The following is an 18,267-nucleotide window of genomic DNA, read 5'->3' on the forward strand; positions in this document are numbered from 1 at the left end:
CTCCAGGACTTCCACGATCCTCATTAATAAATAGCTCCATTTATACATTATTATGCATATACACATATACATGTGACAATGATAAAAACTAAGAGGCCATGAATTTGAAAGGGAGTGGAGGGGTATAGGAGGGGCTGGAGGAAGAAGGGAGGAAAAGGTATAATAAATTTTAATTGAAGAAAAAAATATAAAAAATTTAAATGACATTAAAAAAATGGGGTTGCAGTCTTTCCTATTCCCCATTCCCTCTCCTTGGGTGGTCAAATGCTCCCCCACTCGATCCTGTGTTTGCAGAGATAGGAAGAAACTTTCCACTTTCACTGAATATGAAAAAAAAGGACATCTGTTAATATACTTTCAAAAGGCAGCTAGGAGAGATTAGACAGGAAAACTAGAGACACTCAGAGAACAGGAAGAAATATGCCTTTTATTAGAAGTCTTATATGTACAGGGACAGCTGTTCCTCACAGCCTAAGGAGGCTGTGAGAAAGCCACCGCCGTCCAAGGTCACCACGCTTACTTACATGGGAAACACCACTTAAACACCACGGCGAGTCATTAACAGATAAAGCCATTACACACAGATGCAAAGAGACACTGGGCTGTGGACACTTTCGTATTTCCTAAAAACAAGTCCACACAAAAAATACAATGTGCCAGTAAAAAAAATAGGTGTATCAATAGGTGTCTGTTTTTCCTTTCTTTCTTTTCTTGTTAATACACGGTACTCTGAGCTTTTTTTCTCAAGATTTTTTTTTTTTCACATCGAGAATTGCAGGCACTTTAGCAACCCAGCCTTGGTTTACAATACATGATGTTCAGACCGACAGATGAACGGCGGGAGTATCAAGGGCCTCGTGACACAGGCATGCATGGAAATGTGACTCCGAGCGCTCTTCCGGGACGTCAGAGTGTTCTCAAGTGGGATGGCTTTCCTTTTATGTGTTTTATGCTTCACGGCAGAATGACTTGGTCATGTGGTCTCGCCGGGAAGGGACACATCACATGGCTACAGGAGACAAATACTGACTCCAGTCTCAAACACTGTACTGAGATTCCTTTTCAGAACCCAAAGCTGGTTTTTCCTTGTCCTACCCACTCTGTGTCTTCCTGGCCAACCTATTGCAAGGCAAATAAAGTAAAACAAGGACAGGATAGATCGGTCAGAGCTCCTCTGTCAGTTCCCGCCTCCCTCCGCAGTGTCCCCTGCCCCTTGTTCCCAAGCATCATGAAGGTGACTGAACAAGTGTATTCATAAACACAGACTAGAATCGTTGTGACATGGGTAGTGAATGTAGTTATAAGGCAGTTGGAAAGAACCAACGACAGCCAAATGGCACTGACTCATGGTTTAGCTTCTTCACTACCGCCCCGAGCCTTTGTTCTCCAAGGACAGAAAAGGAAACGCGGACTGAGTCCCCGAACAGGGACAACCCTGCTGCCAGGTCCTGGAGCATCCTTGTCCCGGGTGCATGCCATCCTCCCTGTCATCTACCAGAGGCTGAGATGCCACCCTAGCGGAGAGTCCAGGGAGAAAGGGCTCAGCAGCACCTGCAGCCTCAGGGTCACTCTCCAAGGTGAAGCTGCGACACCCAAGCCATAGGCATCTCATACGCGGCACAGAGATGAAGCTTCCAGTACTGCGGAGAAGCAGGTGGGTGGTGCCTTGCACTTGGAATTGTTAGAAGGGGGCATCCTTCCATGAGAGAGACACTGAGACACAGTGGCAAAGACATTAAGGCCTTCTGTTTCTTTGCTCGAGCTGCTTAAAGGCACTGATACCAGCGACAGAAGTGTTCTGTAGTACCACTGGAGGGTTTTCACACTCCGAGAACGCAAGTCTTCTGAGGAAAATGTCCTTTATTGCATGACGTGACGCGCTGCCGTCTTCATCGGGGCTCAGGAGTAGAAGGGCCGCCCTTTCTCGGGGGTCTGCAGTCTGTTTAGCCTGGCCACCTGAGATGGAGACGGAGGCACATCTTGCCGGAAGGGCCCCCTGACTCCATCAGCAGGGGGCTGCTTCTTCAGCTGCTGCTCTTTGCGCCTCTGCTCCTGGCGGAGGAGCTCCTGGGTCTCTAGCATGACCCTGGCATTGAAGCCATGCCCGCCTAGATAGCCGTTCCTGGAGCCCTGATAGCTGGAGTACCTGGGGTTCTCCTTGGCACTCTGGAAGCCTTCGCCAGGAGCATAGTTCTGCTCCCAGGAGTCCTGTGATATAGAGCTGGCATTCTTCCTGCTTTGCCTAGCAATAAAGCAAAGAAGTCAGTCAGGCATGAGAGAGAGAGAGATGAATCTCCAGGCTTTAGCAGCTATCACCATGACCTGGTCATTCACCAGGTACCATAGTGGGGCTGGATATCTCAAAATTGACATTGCTTGAGGCCCAAGCTTGAGGATCTGAGCTCAATCCACAGTACCCATGTAAAAAGCTGAGTGGGGTAGCACACATTTGTAATTCCAGCACTAGGGAGAGGAGAGAAGAGATCCATGGGGCTTCCTGAGCAATGAGGCCAGAGGGTGTGCTCTGGCCTTCATGTACTCACACACACGCTCATGCACCTGCACTGAGCATGCAAACACACCACAAACAATGACTGTCCTCAGCGAGTCCTCAGTTTCAGTTAACTGGCCAGCGCAGACAGAACAAAAGACAGAAGCAGACTCAGCAGCTACTGAGACACAGGTGCTTCTCCTAGCGTGTGGTGCCCTCTTGCTCAGGGCGACCATGTCCCCTGTAGTGTGGGCACAGATACAAGGGTGTAAGTGTTAGAGGTCAGGCTGCGTAAAAAGTGCTGCTCACTTTAGTGTTACTGTTCAAGTCGGAACAACCCCAGTGATGGATTACAGTATCACTCAGATAAGAAGGAAGTACAGCCGTCCGAGGGCTAGGGTGGGCTCAGCTGCTAGGGCACTAGCCTAGCATGCAGGAGTCCTGGGTTGCATCCCCAGCACCACATACACAAGGTATTGTGAGTGCATGCCTATTATTCTAGCATTAGGGAAGTAGAGGCAGGAGGATGGGAAGTCCAAGGTTCTCCCTAGCTACATAGTGCGTTTGAGACTAGCCTGGAAGGCAGGAGACAGTCTCAGAAAGACAACAGATCAGCCACAAAAGCCACAAAACACAGCAAATAATGCAACAGGCAGCCCCTTCTTCAGCTTGGCTCTCTGGGGTCCTGTGTGTCAGTGGCTGTCACGGGTTGTGCACAACTTCCCGTTTGGAAACACTATCCCACCTCACAGGTTTCCTTCACCAAAGACCAGGTGCTTCACTAGATAACCCATTTCCTATCACCCTAGGATAGGGAGACAAACCCAAGCCACACAGAAACTTCACATCCTACCACTTCTGCAAGAGACTTGCTACAGTTTCCAGAAAACATGATTCTGAGACATCTTTAATTTACTATCAAGGCACTGAATACTTCTATGAATTTGCAGTAAGATTGCCTCTGATAAAGCGTATCAATTGTGTGCCAGGAAGGAAGACGTGCCCTATTTTTCCCCTTGAAAATGGGAGAGGGAGGAGAGATGACACTCATAAAGAAAATGTCTTATTGCTCCATTTATCAGCAAGAAAATCGTGGGTGGTGAGAGGCGAGGCTCAGCCTCTTGTATCAGCCAACACAACACTGCACATTCACGAGGAGACCGTGGGACGCCACTGTACCTCCCAAAGGAACAGAACGATCGGCATTTGAATGTTCTGGAATGCTTGCAATATGGTCCAGGGAAGAACCTGCCTATTTTCCACATGGCTGGAGCTGGAGCTGGGGAGACACTGCAGACGAAGAGAGAATTAAACCCTCAGTGCCACCACAGGCTCTGGGAGCCACCGAGAAGAACGGTGACACACATCTGGCTTTCCTCATGGGAGCACTGCAGAATCCTCAGACGGGATGAGCAGTTTTCTTTGCCTACAGCACTGATTATCTACATTTAAGAGGTCACAGACTCATCTGACCAGAGATGTGACAGATGAGAGTGCCTGGGATTTTACATGGTCACCTCCTCATCCGTGGTCTCCGGATACCTAGAGCCGCCTTCCTCCCCGACCCTGCGTGTCCCTTGCATAGAAAGGTGTACTGCAGTCACTCCGGAAACGCAGGTTCTTTCTGCATTCAGATCTGTGAAAATGCACCGAGCCCTCTCAGGGCTGGATGAGAAGATGCTGTGGGAGGAGGCACTGTTTTGAAGCTCAAGTTAGCTTTAGATGAACGAGTACAAAAGAAAGCAAATCCTGAGGTTAGAAATGGGGTATGGGGAAAACACACACACACACACACACACACACACATACACACACACCATACACACACACACCATACACACACACATCATACACACACACACATACACACACACACATACACACACACACCATACACACACACATACACACACCATACACACACACACCATACACACACAAACACATACACACACACCATATACACACACACCATACACACACACACCATACACACACAAACACATACACACACACCATATACACACACACCATACACACACACACACCATACACACACACACATACACACACAAACACATACACACACACACCATATACACACACACCATACACACACACCATACACACACACACCATACACACACACATACACACACACATACACACACACCATACACACACACCATACACACACACACCATACACACACACACACACCATACACACACACACATACACACACATACACACACACACCATACACACACACACACACACACATACACACACACACACACGAAACTAAACAGCTAAGCACCTGGCATAGGGAAAAACAGCTTAGGAACACAGATTCAGACGGTCACTTGGTCATTGTGAAGTCTGGGGGAGTTGTGTTCTCCAGGCCTAAGCTACCTCGCGGGTCAAATGGGGTGTAGTAGCTGACTGTGTAAGGTGCTGGGGAGAAATCAAGGAAACGTTACATGCAAAATGCTTAGAAAAGGGCCTGGCTCTCTTCAAGTGACTTGTGGAGCAAGTCGATGTCAAATATCAGCTTCTGGATTTAGGGTGGAGAATGAGGACCACCTTTTGGAGCCAAGGCTACTTAGTAGGAAGAGTAATATCAGCTGGTCCCTTCCTTGTAGAGACGAAGTGGGGTAGAATCCAAGAGCTGGTGCCCACTGATGGCCCCTCCACAAGTAATAAGTAATAAGACTATGAGCCAATTAATATGGACAGGGGGCCCCAGTGGAACTTTCCAAGGGCCAGGGGCCCTCCGATATGTCTTTCTTCAATGTTCTTCTCCATTCCTACATCTTCTGCCTCTTTTCCTTAGCCCAGGTTCCCCCCCCCCCCCTTATGAAGTAAATTGTGTTAAAGTTCTCCTTCAGTTCGTAAGGATACTCTTAAACCCACTTGAAATACAGGAAGCAACATCTTGCCAATATAAACAAGAACTCAGCCCCTAGTGCTCTCCCACACAGGTCTGATGTGCTGTGGCCCAGCAATGTGACCATGGAGGCAGGACTACGGCAGGTGTGTAGAGCCATCCCAATCATGCTCGCCTCGAGATAGAGCGCCAGTCACACAGCCAGTGGACGGCAATAGCTGCCTTCAACTCGTTAGGTGCATTCCCATAGATTCCCATAGGGGCCCTTTCCAAACACCCCTCCCAGAGCACCACAGCGGGCTTCACACTTTGAATCCCAGGAGAGAACCCCGGGGTGGCTACGGGCTCCAGTCACGAATAGTGGAGGATGCCTGCATGCCTGGACTTCAAGTATTCTGGAAGGACTGACTGACTGTGACTCTCACTTCCTTCATTTGTTGGAGCTGTTTACCGACAAGATGGGAAATCTCCAAAGAACTTTCTACAGACTTAAACCTCCATGCCTCTTAGCCAGCGTAGGTTAAATGACTTCAGCAGCTAATCCCTCTGTAGCCGCAAGAGGCGGTTAGTGTTCCAAGGGATGTACAGCCTCACAGATGTAAAAAGACAACCAAATGAACTGGTGGGCGCATCACAACCGTGCGCGGTGGTGGAAAGTTGCTGCACACCCCTCTTGTCTGACCTCTGGGAGTGTTGGGTTCCTTGAGGCTGCCACGGAGAGCACTGGACTATAGAGGGACTTGCCTTTATCAGAAGGTGAAGCAAGTTCATTTTCACCTGGCTCAGCCAATGCACAGATAAGCACCACCTTCCCCAAACTGCTTTGCTCAAATTCATGCATCTTTTGAGACAGAAAAACAAATGTCTGCCGACTGTCATGCGGCTTGTCTAGAGGCGGCTGAAAACTTGCAGGGTTTTCAATGCGTTTATTCTGCACTATCTAGTTCCTGGGAGCGAAACTTTGGTGGAAAAATGGGGGTGAATTCAGTGTGGCCAGTCATGCGACAGAGTTTTAGACCTTTCACAGAAGACACCCAGAGCAGAGGTCCCTCATGAGCCCAACACCTAAGCTTCTCTTGTTTGATTGTCAGTAAATGACCAAGCACCCCTGAGAGGCTAGCACTCTCACACAGAGCAACAGAGGAGACAGAGGGCAATTAGAACGAGGTTTGTGACCGCCAGTCCACAGATGTGCATAAAGGATTCGTCCCTGCAGTAACAGAGCTGGGGTGCACACAGCAACGGTCACCCCAGAACCGTGGGGGCCAGGCAAGCAAAAGCGCATGACTGTATGCCCTTTTTTCAGAGAGGGGAAATTTCTCTTTAGGGATTACGGGTACAGATGCTGGCTCTCTTAGTCAGGCTGCCACCAGACGAGAGGTAGCGCTCCCAAGCCAAGCATGCTCGCACTCCCACTCCTGGTGACCCCGGTCCAGGTAGAGAAGGTTGTTTCTGCAGTGCTGAGGGCGGCTCACCTTGGCAGTGAGCTGTACTGGCGCTGGGCCTGCTGGAAGTTCTCTCGCTCCTCCTGCCGCTGCCGCTGTACTTGAACCTCCACAGACACTGAGTGTCGGCCACTCTGCGACGCCGGCCGTGAGCTGGGCTGTGGGAGAGATGCACAGCTTGTCAGTGAGGGAATGACACCTGCCTTGTCAGGCCTCAAGTGATGCCGCTTCAATTCTGGGTCTTCTTTAGTGCCCACACACGCTGGGAGAGGGTTCTGCCTGAATTATGCTGTCAAGCCTCTGATTTGTGATTCTTACCAAATGATTCTGAAACATTCTGCAGATTCTATGATTTCGTTTATCCACATCAAGTTTACTTGTTATTCTACCTCATTATTTTGAGACAGCATCTATGTTACCCAGGCTGGGCTTGCATTCACTGTGTTGCAGCTAACACTGACCTAGAACTTCTGATCCTCCTTGTTCTACCTCCTGAACATTGGGATCAGCATGCCTGGTTTATCGTGGCACTGGGTATGGAACCCAAGGCTTTGTGCATGAAGGTAACCTCTACGCCAACTGAGCCACCTCTCAGCTCCCCTCTCACTGGTTTTTTTGTTTGTTTGTTTTTGTTTTTTTTTTAAAAAAAATTTTTTTGAGACAGGGTTTCTCCGTAGCTTTTGGTTCCCGTCCTGGAACAGGTTGGCCTTGAACTCACAGAGATCTGCCTGTTTCTGCCTCCGAGGGCTGGGATTAAAGGCATGCGCCACCACCGCCCGGCTCTCACTAGGGTTTTGACGGAAGAACCATATCATAGCTCGGCTGAGTCTTTACACATGACATCTTAAGCAGTGACTTTGGTTTGGGCACAGCATTTAAAATGGAGAAGCCAACTTGCAAGTGTTTCTTAGCGAGGCTCGGTAAATGCTGACATAGGCGCTAATTGACATCCCTTACACAGCAAACATGAAGCTCAGAGCATTGGAAATTAAGACCCAAAGCCAGGGCTGGTAACGTAGCTCAGGTGGTACGATGCTCACCCAGCAAGGGAGTCCTGGTTTTATCCCCTGCACTGACTAACATGCACACGATAGAACATAGCTCTGATCCCAGTACACAGGAGGTAGAGGCAGGGAGGATAGGAAGGTGAAGGTCTCCCTCAATAGTGAGTTTGAGGCCGGGCGGTGGTGGCGCACGCCTTTAATCCCAGCACTCGGGAGGCAGAGGCAGGCGGATCTTTGTGAGTTCGAGGCCAGCCTGGTCTACAAGAGCTAGTTCCAGGACAGGAACCAAAAAGCTACGGAGAAACCCTGTCTCGAAAAATCAAAAAAAAAAAAATAGTGAGTTTGAGGCCAGTCTGGGCTACCTAAGACTCTGTCTCAAACCAACCAACTAACCACCACAACAAAGACAAACTAAAAATTTGCTAGCGTAACTCACAAAGGCAGGCGTTCACGGGCCTGTGACTGAAGGCCAACAATATGGAGGGTCTGCCTGGGTTATAAAGGGACACCTCAATTTTGAAATATAAAGAATAGTTTAAATGAGACACTGTGGCCAAAGATAGGCCTTCTGTCCCCAAGGATGCCAGCCAAAGAGGACCAGGAACCCTCACCAACAGCAAAGACCTGTCAGCTAATGAATACTGACTGTACCAGTTTAAGCAACACACTCCCTTGGTCACAGGAAGCAGTAATTGGCCAACGTGAACCCAGTCTGAGAAAATCTTCACTCCACCTGACCGTACACTCTGGCCAGCATTATCACCCACAGTGAATTATCAAATTATATACTAGGCTGTGTAGATCAAAATAGCAACTCTGCAGACTCCCCAGGGATGTCTCTTTGCTGCACTGCTGTGGGCACCCCAAGATACCTGTCCTGTTACTCATCCACTTCAGTGTCCCTTGTGCCCTGTGACACTGCAATGTGTACACATTCTAGGTGAAGACCATCTGCTAAAAAGCTCTGACTGACTTCTCTTTTAGCGCTGAAAGCCATGGCAGGCCATGACTCAATAACGGCTTTGTAAAGTAATGGCTTTAGTATTCAGGGGAGAGTGTTAAGATAACATGAGTCCTGCTCCTGAAGCCCCGCCCCTCTGGTTGGCTTCTGTCTGTCAGAGAGCACTTTCTGTGCTGCTAGGTGATAAAGAGCCAACGTCTAGGACAAACGTCTGTAGGCAGATGTCCTCCGCCGGCACATGTTTCAAAAAATATCCCAACACAGAAATGCTGCGGCAAGTGAGTGGGCTTTGCGGTACCCCAGTCTGCACTGGTGGGTGTTCACACCATGTCTGTACTGGTGGGTGTTCACACCATGTCTGCACTGGTGGGTGTTCACACCATGTCTGCACTGGCGGGTATTCACACCATACTAGCTGGGACGGATGCGGTACCCCAGTCTGCACTGGCGGGTGTTCACACCATACTAGCTGGGACAGATGTGTGCCAGAGGCTACATGTGCAGTTCAAACAATACATCAGGTAGCTTCAGGATGAAGAGCACTGAGGGGCCTGGGAGATGGCTCAGTGGGTAACGTGCCATGCTGTGGAAGCACAGGACCTAGATTAGGATCCCTAGGACTTGCCTGAAACCTGGGTATTACGGAGGGGAAGTGAGTCAGGAGGAGCCCTGTGGCTCACTGCTGACAGCCAGCCTAGCCTAATTGGTGAACTCTATTTTCAGTGAGAAACCTTGGCAAACAAACAAACAAACAAAAAACAAAAAAAAAAAAGAAGAAAGGAAAAGAAAAAAAGAGAGGCAAGTGACTCCTAACGACTGACTTTTTAGGTTGATTTCTGGTGTCCACATGCCTTCTTCATATATGAGCACGTGTGTGCACACTTGCACACATACACATGCACACAAACACACAACACACGAGATTGATCAGATAATTGATAGAGATAAATAGATAGATGATAGATAAATAGATGGATGGATGGATAGATAGATGGATGGATAGATCGATACATAGGTAGATAGATAGGTAAGTAGGTAGGTGACAGACAGACAGACGGATGGATGACAGAGCATTTCCCCAGTGAGCCCCTGCTTTTATGCACACAGCATCCTCCACACTAACGAAGACAGGCAGGACGCCCTGCACTACTGGGTGGCTGAGAGCCTGAAGGAGCCCTGGGGAGCGTCACTGCGCAGGCAAATATAACGCGAGAACTGCATGGTTTGCCCTGCTTCCTTCCCCTTCACGCACTGTAAGCTCCTACACATGTCAGGTTGTCTGGAAGGCTTTGGCACTCTGCGACGAGACTCGGTAACCAGTGATTTAAACTCACGCTGTCTTTTGACACCCTGCTTGTGGAGATGTGAAAAGAAAATGTAAGATCTTACAGAAATGCAGGTAGATTTTTAAGTTGTTTCTCTCAGCGGCCTAAAGATTTGATTCTGACAGAGGGGGAAAAATAAGTTGAAGGGCTTTTGTTTCCTCAACTGTGTGCGTTCTGACACGGTTCAAACCTCGTCAGTTGTTCAGATCCACTGCAACCCTCGCGGGCTTCAGGAATGACGGGCTTCAGCCCGCACATACGGATGACAGGGGCTGACAGACAGACGTCGCCTATAACCAGACAGACGCTTCAGGCTCGCCATCCATATTTTACTCTCTCTCTTCAAGCCTGCAAAAGGGCATGCCAGTCATGCCTGTGCCTTCATCTTTTACAGATAACTCTAACCAGCCATGGGTCTTACGGGAGATTGTATACGTGACTAGTTCGTAGTAACAAGTCCATAAAATCACTCTGGCAAGTTTTACATTAGTCCCAAATACAACAAAGTAACTTTACCATAATGCAGGCTTGGGAGACAACTCCGCTGATGAGTTCCAAACCCAGAACCCACAACAACAACAAACAAAAGCCAAAAGCCAGGTATGGTGGGTACAATTGTAATCCTAGTGCTGGAGAGAGAGAGAGAGAGACACCTGGGTCTCACTGGCCAGCCATCCAGAGCAGGGAGCTTCAAGTCCAACAAGAGACCACGTCTCAGCATAGAGAGCACAGACGACACCCAAGGAGCACAGTCATGCATCTGAATCAACAATTACATGAATAAAGACATGAGGAAGAGAGAACATGTTATCCCACAGAGGCCTCCATGTTCTCTAACAATCAAGTGGGCAGGGAGAGTGGACGGAGTGCTGGTTGCACATGCATGAAGCCATGAGTTCAGATCTGCACCCATCTGCAGCTCCCGGGTCAGGGAAAGACTCTGTCTCCAAACAGTAGAGAGTTGTGGAGGAAGACACATTCCACAGTGAACTCTGGCGTGTGCACACGTGCACACATACCATCTGCATACAACACACACCACCCCACACCTGCGTACGAAACACACAAAACAAGCAGCTGTACAGAAAATGTCACAACACTGGGAATTCGGGCAAGGAAGTGCAGCTGCTTTAGATGCAAATTACAAAATCACCTAGGTGTTGTGTGCAAAGAAATTGGTTATAAGAAGTGACCTTTTAAATTAAAAAAAAATAGACCCCAGTGCCAGGTGTGAATGACAAGAAACACCGTAAGACAGAGGTGTGTATACGACTGTCCCTAAGCACAATGGGATCTCTTAGAAGCCACAAGAGAAAAATCCGCCTGTTGCTTTTGTAAGCGAACTGCAGAGTATTGGTCTTTATGATGATTAGAAAGAATCCTCTGCAGGACTGAGCTGGCTGGAAAAACGCTAACTTCATCCAGTGTGGGAGAAAATGGAAGAAACGCCGCCTCAGAGCGCCACTGGATTTGCATCAAGCAGGAGTTCTCTTGGCTAATTAAAACTAGTCTTTGATCATTTTTTTTTTACAAAAATAAAAATACAAAACAAAATAGCTAAGATATTCAACAGATTCATGAATAAGACTGTGTAGACACAATAGAAAGTTTCAGTAGTATTTAGAACTAGGTAATACTACAACTTTTTTTTTACAGATTATAGAGGTAGAAATAAATTTGTTAGTTTATTCATATACAAATTCTATAACTTAAAACACATGCAGTCACTTAACTTCAAAGAGATAAAATAGTGTGAAAGTATGTATATACGCACATATGTGTATACACAATACATGCATACATATACACATACATACACACATACATACATACATGACCATTTGGAGGTTCCTTTTTCTACCTGAATAAGCATAATAAAATTTCCTAAATTTTACATATGCCCAAGGCACATACAGAAAACAAAAGTAAAACATAACAGTATGTGTTTTTTAGATAAAAATGATGACAAAAATGATAGCCCTTTAAGATGGTGGGTCCTTCTTTAGAAGCTGAATACACGTAACTCTCATATGGAGTCCAAACCGATTAAAATGACAGTTTAAAGCTCTGGTAGTAGGTAGAAAGAAGTTTTATCTAATTAAGTCATGTAAAGAGTGTAAATTATTCACTGATTAACTGTGGCTCTGCCATTATCTTCTGTCGTTCCCTTACTGACAGCTTTAATCTTGGTGACACTATCTTCTCTCAATCTCCCTTCCAAATACAAACCAGACCAGAACCCTCTTCACCTCCCGGATTAGACAAGGCTGGGGACCTTCAGGTGGTAGAGCTGAGACAACTTTTTCTGTTTTGGGGTCTCAGGCCTCTGCCCTATCATTCTGTCAAACTATTGGAATGCTAAAAAGTTTAAGTGTTACTAAGAACCTGTGTTAGGCTGGATAGGCCTCAGAACCCCCATTTCCCCTGATCTTTAGAAAGGCATGCGCTGGCACCGATACTGTGTTTGTTTCTCTCGTCAGTGCTCGTGAAGCACCTGGTACCTTGAGAATGACGTGCAGATTTACAGAGCAGGCCATGCGCATCAGCAGCTCACAGCACCCAACACCCCCTCTTCAGGTAGCATGGCTCAGAAGTCTGTCTAGGGGATGATAATAGTGCCAAGCAAGGGGTCTACTTTGCTGTAGGCTTTCTCCATGAGGAACTGACACCCCTCTGCTGCAAAACAGCTCTCTCTGGGGAAATTTCCAAGGAAAGCAATCTCCAGGCAGTGTGAGCTGAGGTCACAACCAGGGCCTTAAATGAAAGCGATGTCTTCTGAACCAAGGACAAGGAGCAATGAGGAAGCAACAGCAGCAGAGGCCTCACAAGTGATTAAAACAATGACAATAAAAGCAAACTGTTGTTTTCTCAAATCCCCTGGCCTAGGGGAGGCAGAATAACCCTGTCTTGAGCTGGGCTCCTGAAGAGACCAGGTCATACCCTGGAAGGACAGAAAGTCCCACTGTAAGCCCACACCATGAGGATGAAGGAAAAGGTAGATTTTTACTGTTCATTTAAAGCCTGCAAGGAACAAGAAAAGCCCAGGAAAGATGAGGACATTCACACGGCACAGGGTCAATTTTCTCCTTGAAGGACTAAAGTACTTTCAGTCTCCACTGACCGGGGATGGGAAGGAATTAGCAATGCCATTAAAGTCTCCTTTATCCCATATCTCAGTTGCCTCGGTCAGTCAGAGCATCCCTTGTGGGCAACGCTAGGTGTCTGAGGGGTTCCGTCAGCATGCTGAACTCTTGTGTGCACAGCCTGCAATTTAATTCCTGAAGAGCAACTGCCGGTTCCATCCAGACTGGAGTACCCCATAATAATGAGCGTTCCAGCTACTGCTCAGGAACTTGCCCTGTGTCACTTCAGGGAAGGGTTGAAGCAGAGTGCTGTTTGGTGTAGACTACACCTGCATGGGGGCGGGGCAGGAGTAAGAACCTGTTTTTCCTCCTCCTCAACCTGGGAGAGAACGCACTCCAATTAGAGCTCAGAAATTTTCTGGGCCTGAGCTCCTCTAAAGGCCTTTTGTGCCACAAACCAGGTCTTTCCCACCCAGACTCTATCTTGAACAAAGGCCCGTGAGCAGGTGCATCCACACTGCTAGGGTTTACAGTGAACGTTTCCAAAATAGATGAGATTTTAGGGCTACCTGCAGTCATTTCTGCCACAGGCAGCTCTGTCAATGAGGTTGTTGGCTAGGATTCTCTCTATGTGATACATCTGTAGATGGAGTCATTGGCTAGGAAACTCTACGCAACGCATCTGGCTGTACTGTGAATGCTCATTTCAGCTCATACGTGCTATGTTTCCCAGACAGCCTGAAGATGAACTTGAGGTTCTTTGGAATAAGATGAGTGTGGACCATTCCATCGTGGGACCAGCAGACACGTGGGAAGAAAGACATTCCTAGCTTTGGAAGAGACAGTGAGGTTACACTCTGGAGAAGTTAGCAGCTCTCACAGAGGGAGGAGGAAGAGCAGACGGGAGGGCGGAGCAGAATGACAGTAACCATAAGCTCACTTGTGCCACCAGCCAGGGGGAGAATTCTCAGCAAGACCTCAACCGTTTGCAAATGAGAAAGAAAAAGCAAGGAAAAGGTCAACTTCTGATCCACAACTGGGGAAACCATTCTGTGCCTAAGGTAACCAATTTGTCATCCAAGTGATTGCCTGCTCTGTCACCACAGGAAACAATACACAGGCCACGCTGTCTGTCTCACCGTTTCAAGGGCATCTGGTAATTTGACCTCTGACCTTTGATAGCTGGGTTTCCAAAGTACAGGTTTGTTTGTTTTTTTTTTTTCATGGTCTTTTCTCCTATTAAAGAGATAACGTGGAAACGTCCAAATCACAGACACTTCCTCATTCAGACCTCGATAAAATCCTCAGCTCTCTCAGTGAAAACACCCTACACGGAGAAGACACTTGGCCTCGAACTTGAAGTTCACTATGTGGGTACAACGTCAGCAGTCAGAAGCCAGGAGTGGTAGCCACACCTGTAAAGATCTTGCCTGGCATGCATGAAGTCCTGGGTTTGATGCCCAGCACCAGAGAAAGCTAGCATAAGGATGCACACATGTAGTACCACCCTTGGGAGGCAGGAGATCGGGAGTTCAAGGTTATCCTTGATTATATGTGAGTTTGAGACTAGCCTGGGCTATATGAGACCCTGTCTCAATAAAGCAAAACAGAGCAAAACGAAATATCAAGGGGGTTAGAGAATAAAGAGCCAAGAATTACCAGTCTCTGTCTCACAGACACAGATGAGCAGGAGCTGAAGCTACTTTGGCTCTGCTCTAAAAGGCACTGAGTGAGCCTAATAACAAACGTGGTTGGGAGCAGACATTCTTGGGCCGTGTCTCGTCGTATGACTATCTGAACCTATTACACAGTGGACAGATGGTGGAACAAGATATAAAATGAAATTAGCAATGATGAAACCCAGATGGGAATGAGGGAAAGGTCAGAATGCTAAAGGTCAGAGGGACTTGGCTCCATCTTGTCTTATCTCATAAAAGACTGAGGTCATAGCTCAGGGGCGTCTCTTATGGGGGCAGCTGTGAGCCTCTTCGCTGGGCTAAGGAACCAGACACTCACCCAAGACTGCTCAAAGCTGTAGGTGCGGCGCCGGTCTTCCACGTCCTCATCCTGTTTGGCTTGCTGGAACTCTTGCCGTAGACGCTGTATCCGGTCATGGTTGCTAGGAGTGGATCGATTGCTAAAAGAGAAGGGGCAGCCGTGAGCACCCTCGAAAACAGTAACCACAAATGGCAGTTGCTGGGGGGAAGGGCAGCGAGCTGTGGATTGTTACTCAAACAGGAAGTGAATTCTTACAACCAAATCTGGGCATTTGAAACGTTCATTTGTTCAGGGCTTTAGTTCATTGTGACTATTCCAGCAGAGGTCTGATGGGGTGACCTTTCAAAGTCTCGCTTCCTTTCCATAATCTGGTTAGGCGCTGGCAGTGACGGTTTGAAAGATGGGGCCTTGAACATCCCAGAACAATCAGGGCCCAGACTAGCTCCTCCAGCTCCCTAGCCCGGGGCACACCATTTTCCTTACACTTTTACAAATGAAGCAGAGATACCATCTGCAATCAAGTGAGACGATACCATTCACCCCCCTACATGATTCAAATTAAAATCAAAACCAAAAATTAAAATGTAGTTGGAGATGCAGCTCACTGGTACAGCGCTGGTCTGGCATATTCTTTCTACAGAGCGGCAAACAACAAAATGTACACGCATCCGTGTGGGAATCTCTGTGCAAACATGATTAGATGTCTGTGCGTATGTATTGGTGTATGGTGTGTGTGTCTGTGGACCTATGTTTGTGTGTGATGTACATATATGTCATGTGTCTGTGTATATGGTTTATGTAATGGGTCTCTGTCTCAGCGTACATGAATACATGTGTATATCTTTACAGTTATGCAGAATTATAATAACAACACTATTATGTGTATATGTGTCTGTGAATATATGGATGTACATATGTGAGTGGTACATGCAAGTGCACACATCCTGTGAGATTTGCAGGATGACATCATATTGCTATTTCATCAGCTTCCTATTTACATTTCATCTAGGCCATGAACAACACGTGATCTCCATGGTATAACGAGAAACAGAAAAATCAAGTTAAGGTGTTGTTTGAGCAAACCACTTGTTTACACAAGGATGCGTGCATTCTGTATCGCCCCGAACTTCCTTCTGCAGCAGGAACAGCTGCAAGCCTGGTAGAGAAGGCAGCATGGCCCCTCATCCCGCCAAGTGTGGAAACTGACATTTTAAGGAGCTGAGTGGCAAATGTTTTGGGTTGACCAGTCCGAGAACATGAAAGTGAACGCGTCTGTAAATGTGCCATTTCAAATCATGCAACATCTCACGCAGTCTCAAAAGTTCCTTCCATGCTTCTGAGACATGCAAGCCGCTTTTCCCACTGGCTTATGAAAATACAGATATAGCCATACCTTGTTCCAGCACATTAGTTAGCACTGGTTACCGACCTCTCACTCTTTCCCACGGGACCAGTGACTACCTGGGCATGTGATGGTCTAGTTGCCAGCATAATGTGACAGAAATTGAGCAGCAAGGAAAGGAACCGTGGTTTTGTTGCTCTCAACCGACATCAATGGGAGGATGATGGAAGGCCAGACTAGCTACAAAGTGCTCCGGCCTCAGCAGGATCTCCGCTCAGCTCTTCCCATACATTAACTGCATATTTATGGGTCATGAAATTCAAGCAAGTGATGAAAACCAACCTTCCACTGTCTGTGATGAGGTCAAGGTCATTCCTCAACAAGGTGGTTGACCCAATGTCCTTAATTCCAGTTGTGGGTAGCCTCAGTGGCTTTCTAGGATCAGCCCCAGCAGTCACCTGGGCCCTGGTTTCCTAATCTCCCAACCGCTTTCCCTTCCTTTCCTCTGCTTTCTTTCAGCCCGGCTCTAGAGAATTAGCCCAGCTTGCCCTGGACCAGCTGAACTGGCGGCACTTTCCTGGCTTACACTGAAGACAGGCTGCAATGGTTTCATGATTGATGACAATTTCCAGGATGGGAAGGCCATCAGGTGCCCTTCGGGAATAAGCATTGGCAGCGTGGAGGTAAGACCTGGCTTTGCAAGAGAGAACTATTGCACTGGCTTACTCGCTTCCCAAGCCAGCCTGTGACGGGCCAATCATTCAAATCTGGGCTTTGAAAACTCTGATGCCCTCTTTTGCCAAGAAAGCCAAAGGAGATTTAAATATTCATTAGCAATAGTGACTAATCCCTACGCATCGCAGTCAACCTAGATTAGGGCTGGTGCCAATTTAAAGCTGGTCTTTTTCTTTGCTTCCTATTCCCTCCCCACCCGTAATGTTGGTGAGGAATAAATCAAAACACCACCGAAGTAGTTCAAGGGATGACTGAGACTAAGAAATGCCAATTTCCAGAGACCCCACATCATGGGGATCTGAACAGAGATGATGGGGGTTTAGGATGCTCTCTGTAAACAGACAAAAGGCAGCTTTGGTCCAAATGCTGGCACTTGGCCTCCTCTTGCCATAATGGCTTTTGTAGCATAACTGTTCTGCATGTGTGGGCATGTGTGTATGCTTGTATATGTACATAGATGCGCATGCGTGCGTGAGTACGTGTATGTATGGTGTGTGTGTGTGTGTACTATGTGAAAAAAAATTGCCTTTGGTTCAGTAATGATGAGGGTTTTGTTCTGCTGTATTCTGTGTCGTGTCCTGAGAATTCTGGCCCCTTGTGCATGCACAGTGTGGCAGGACTTGGAAGTCTGTGCAAAGCAGACTGCACAGGACACATGGCATGGAGCCTTCTGGTAGGTCTTACCTGTTTCCCTGATGGTGGCTGATACATTCATTTGTGCTAAGAGTAACTGGAGTTTCTGCAGGCCTGCTAACTGGACACTCTTGGTGTACAGGGTGAGGGAACCGGTTGCACAGCCATGCCTGTCCCCACTCACTGAACCGAGAACGGCCATCCTAGAGAAGACGGTAAATGTGCTGCCTGTGAAGGCTGAGACAGCCAGGGGATATGGTCCACGGATGCCCTCCAGTTTCCCTCTGGGGTGTGTGGGAATGCGTATGCTCATGTTTCTGTGGGTGCAGGCCATGTGCAGATCACAAGGAGGGCACAGGT

General features: G+C 47.6%; 1 protein-coding gene across 13 annotated transcripts in view; it reads right to left on the bottom strand.

Moving 5' to 3' along the window:
• Positions 1–407: 407 nt before the first annotated feature.
• The window catches only part of Pard3 (par-3 family cell polarity regulator), a 501,294-nt gene continuing 483,434 nt past the window's right edge, over positions 408–18,267 (bottom strand). For all 13 annotated transcript variants that reach the window (XM_041649748.1, XM_041649755.1, XM_041649756.1 and 10 more), the window contains 3 exons: positions 15,216–15,336; positions 6,857–6,984; positions 408–2,242 (listed from right to left, as the gene is read on the bottom strand). In XM_041649748.1, coding sequence (XP_041505682.1) covers positions 1,900–2,242; positions 6,857–6,984; positions 15,216–15,336 — 592 coding nt within the window. In that variant the 3' untranslated portion in view covers positions 408–1,899. The remainder of the gene's footprint in view (positions 2,243–6,856; positions 6,985–15,215; positions 15,337–18,267) is intronic.

This window comes from Microtus oregoni, unplaced genomic scaffold (assembly GCF_018167655.1).
Source record: "Microtus oregoni isolate MIOR12 unplaced genomic scaffold, Mior012 000004F_ref0000308, whole genome shotgun sequence".
Taxonomy (NCBI): domain Eukaryota; kingdom Metazoa; phylum Chordata; class Mammalia; order Rodentia; family Cricetidae; genus Microtus; species Microtus oregoni.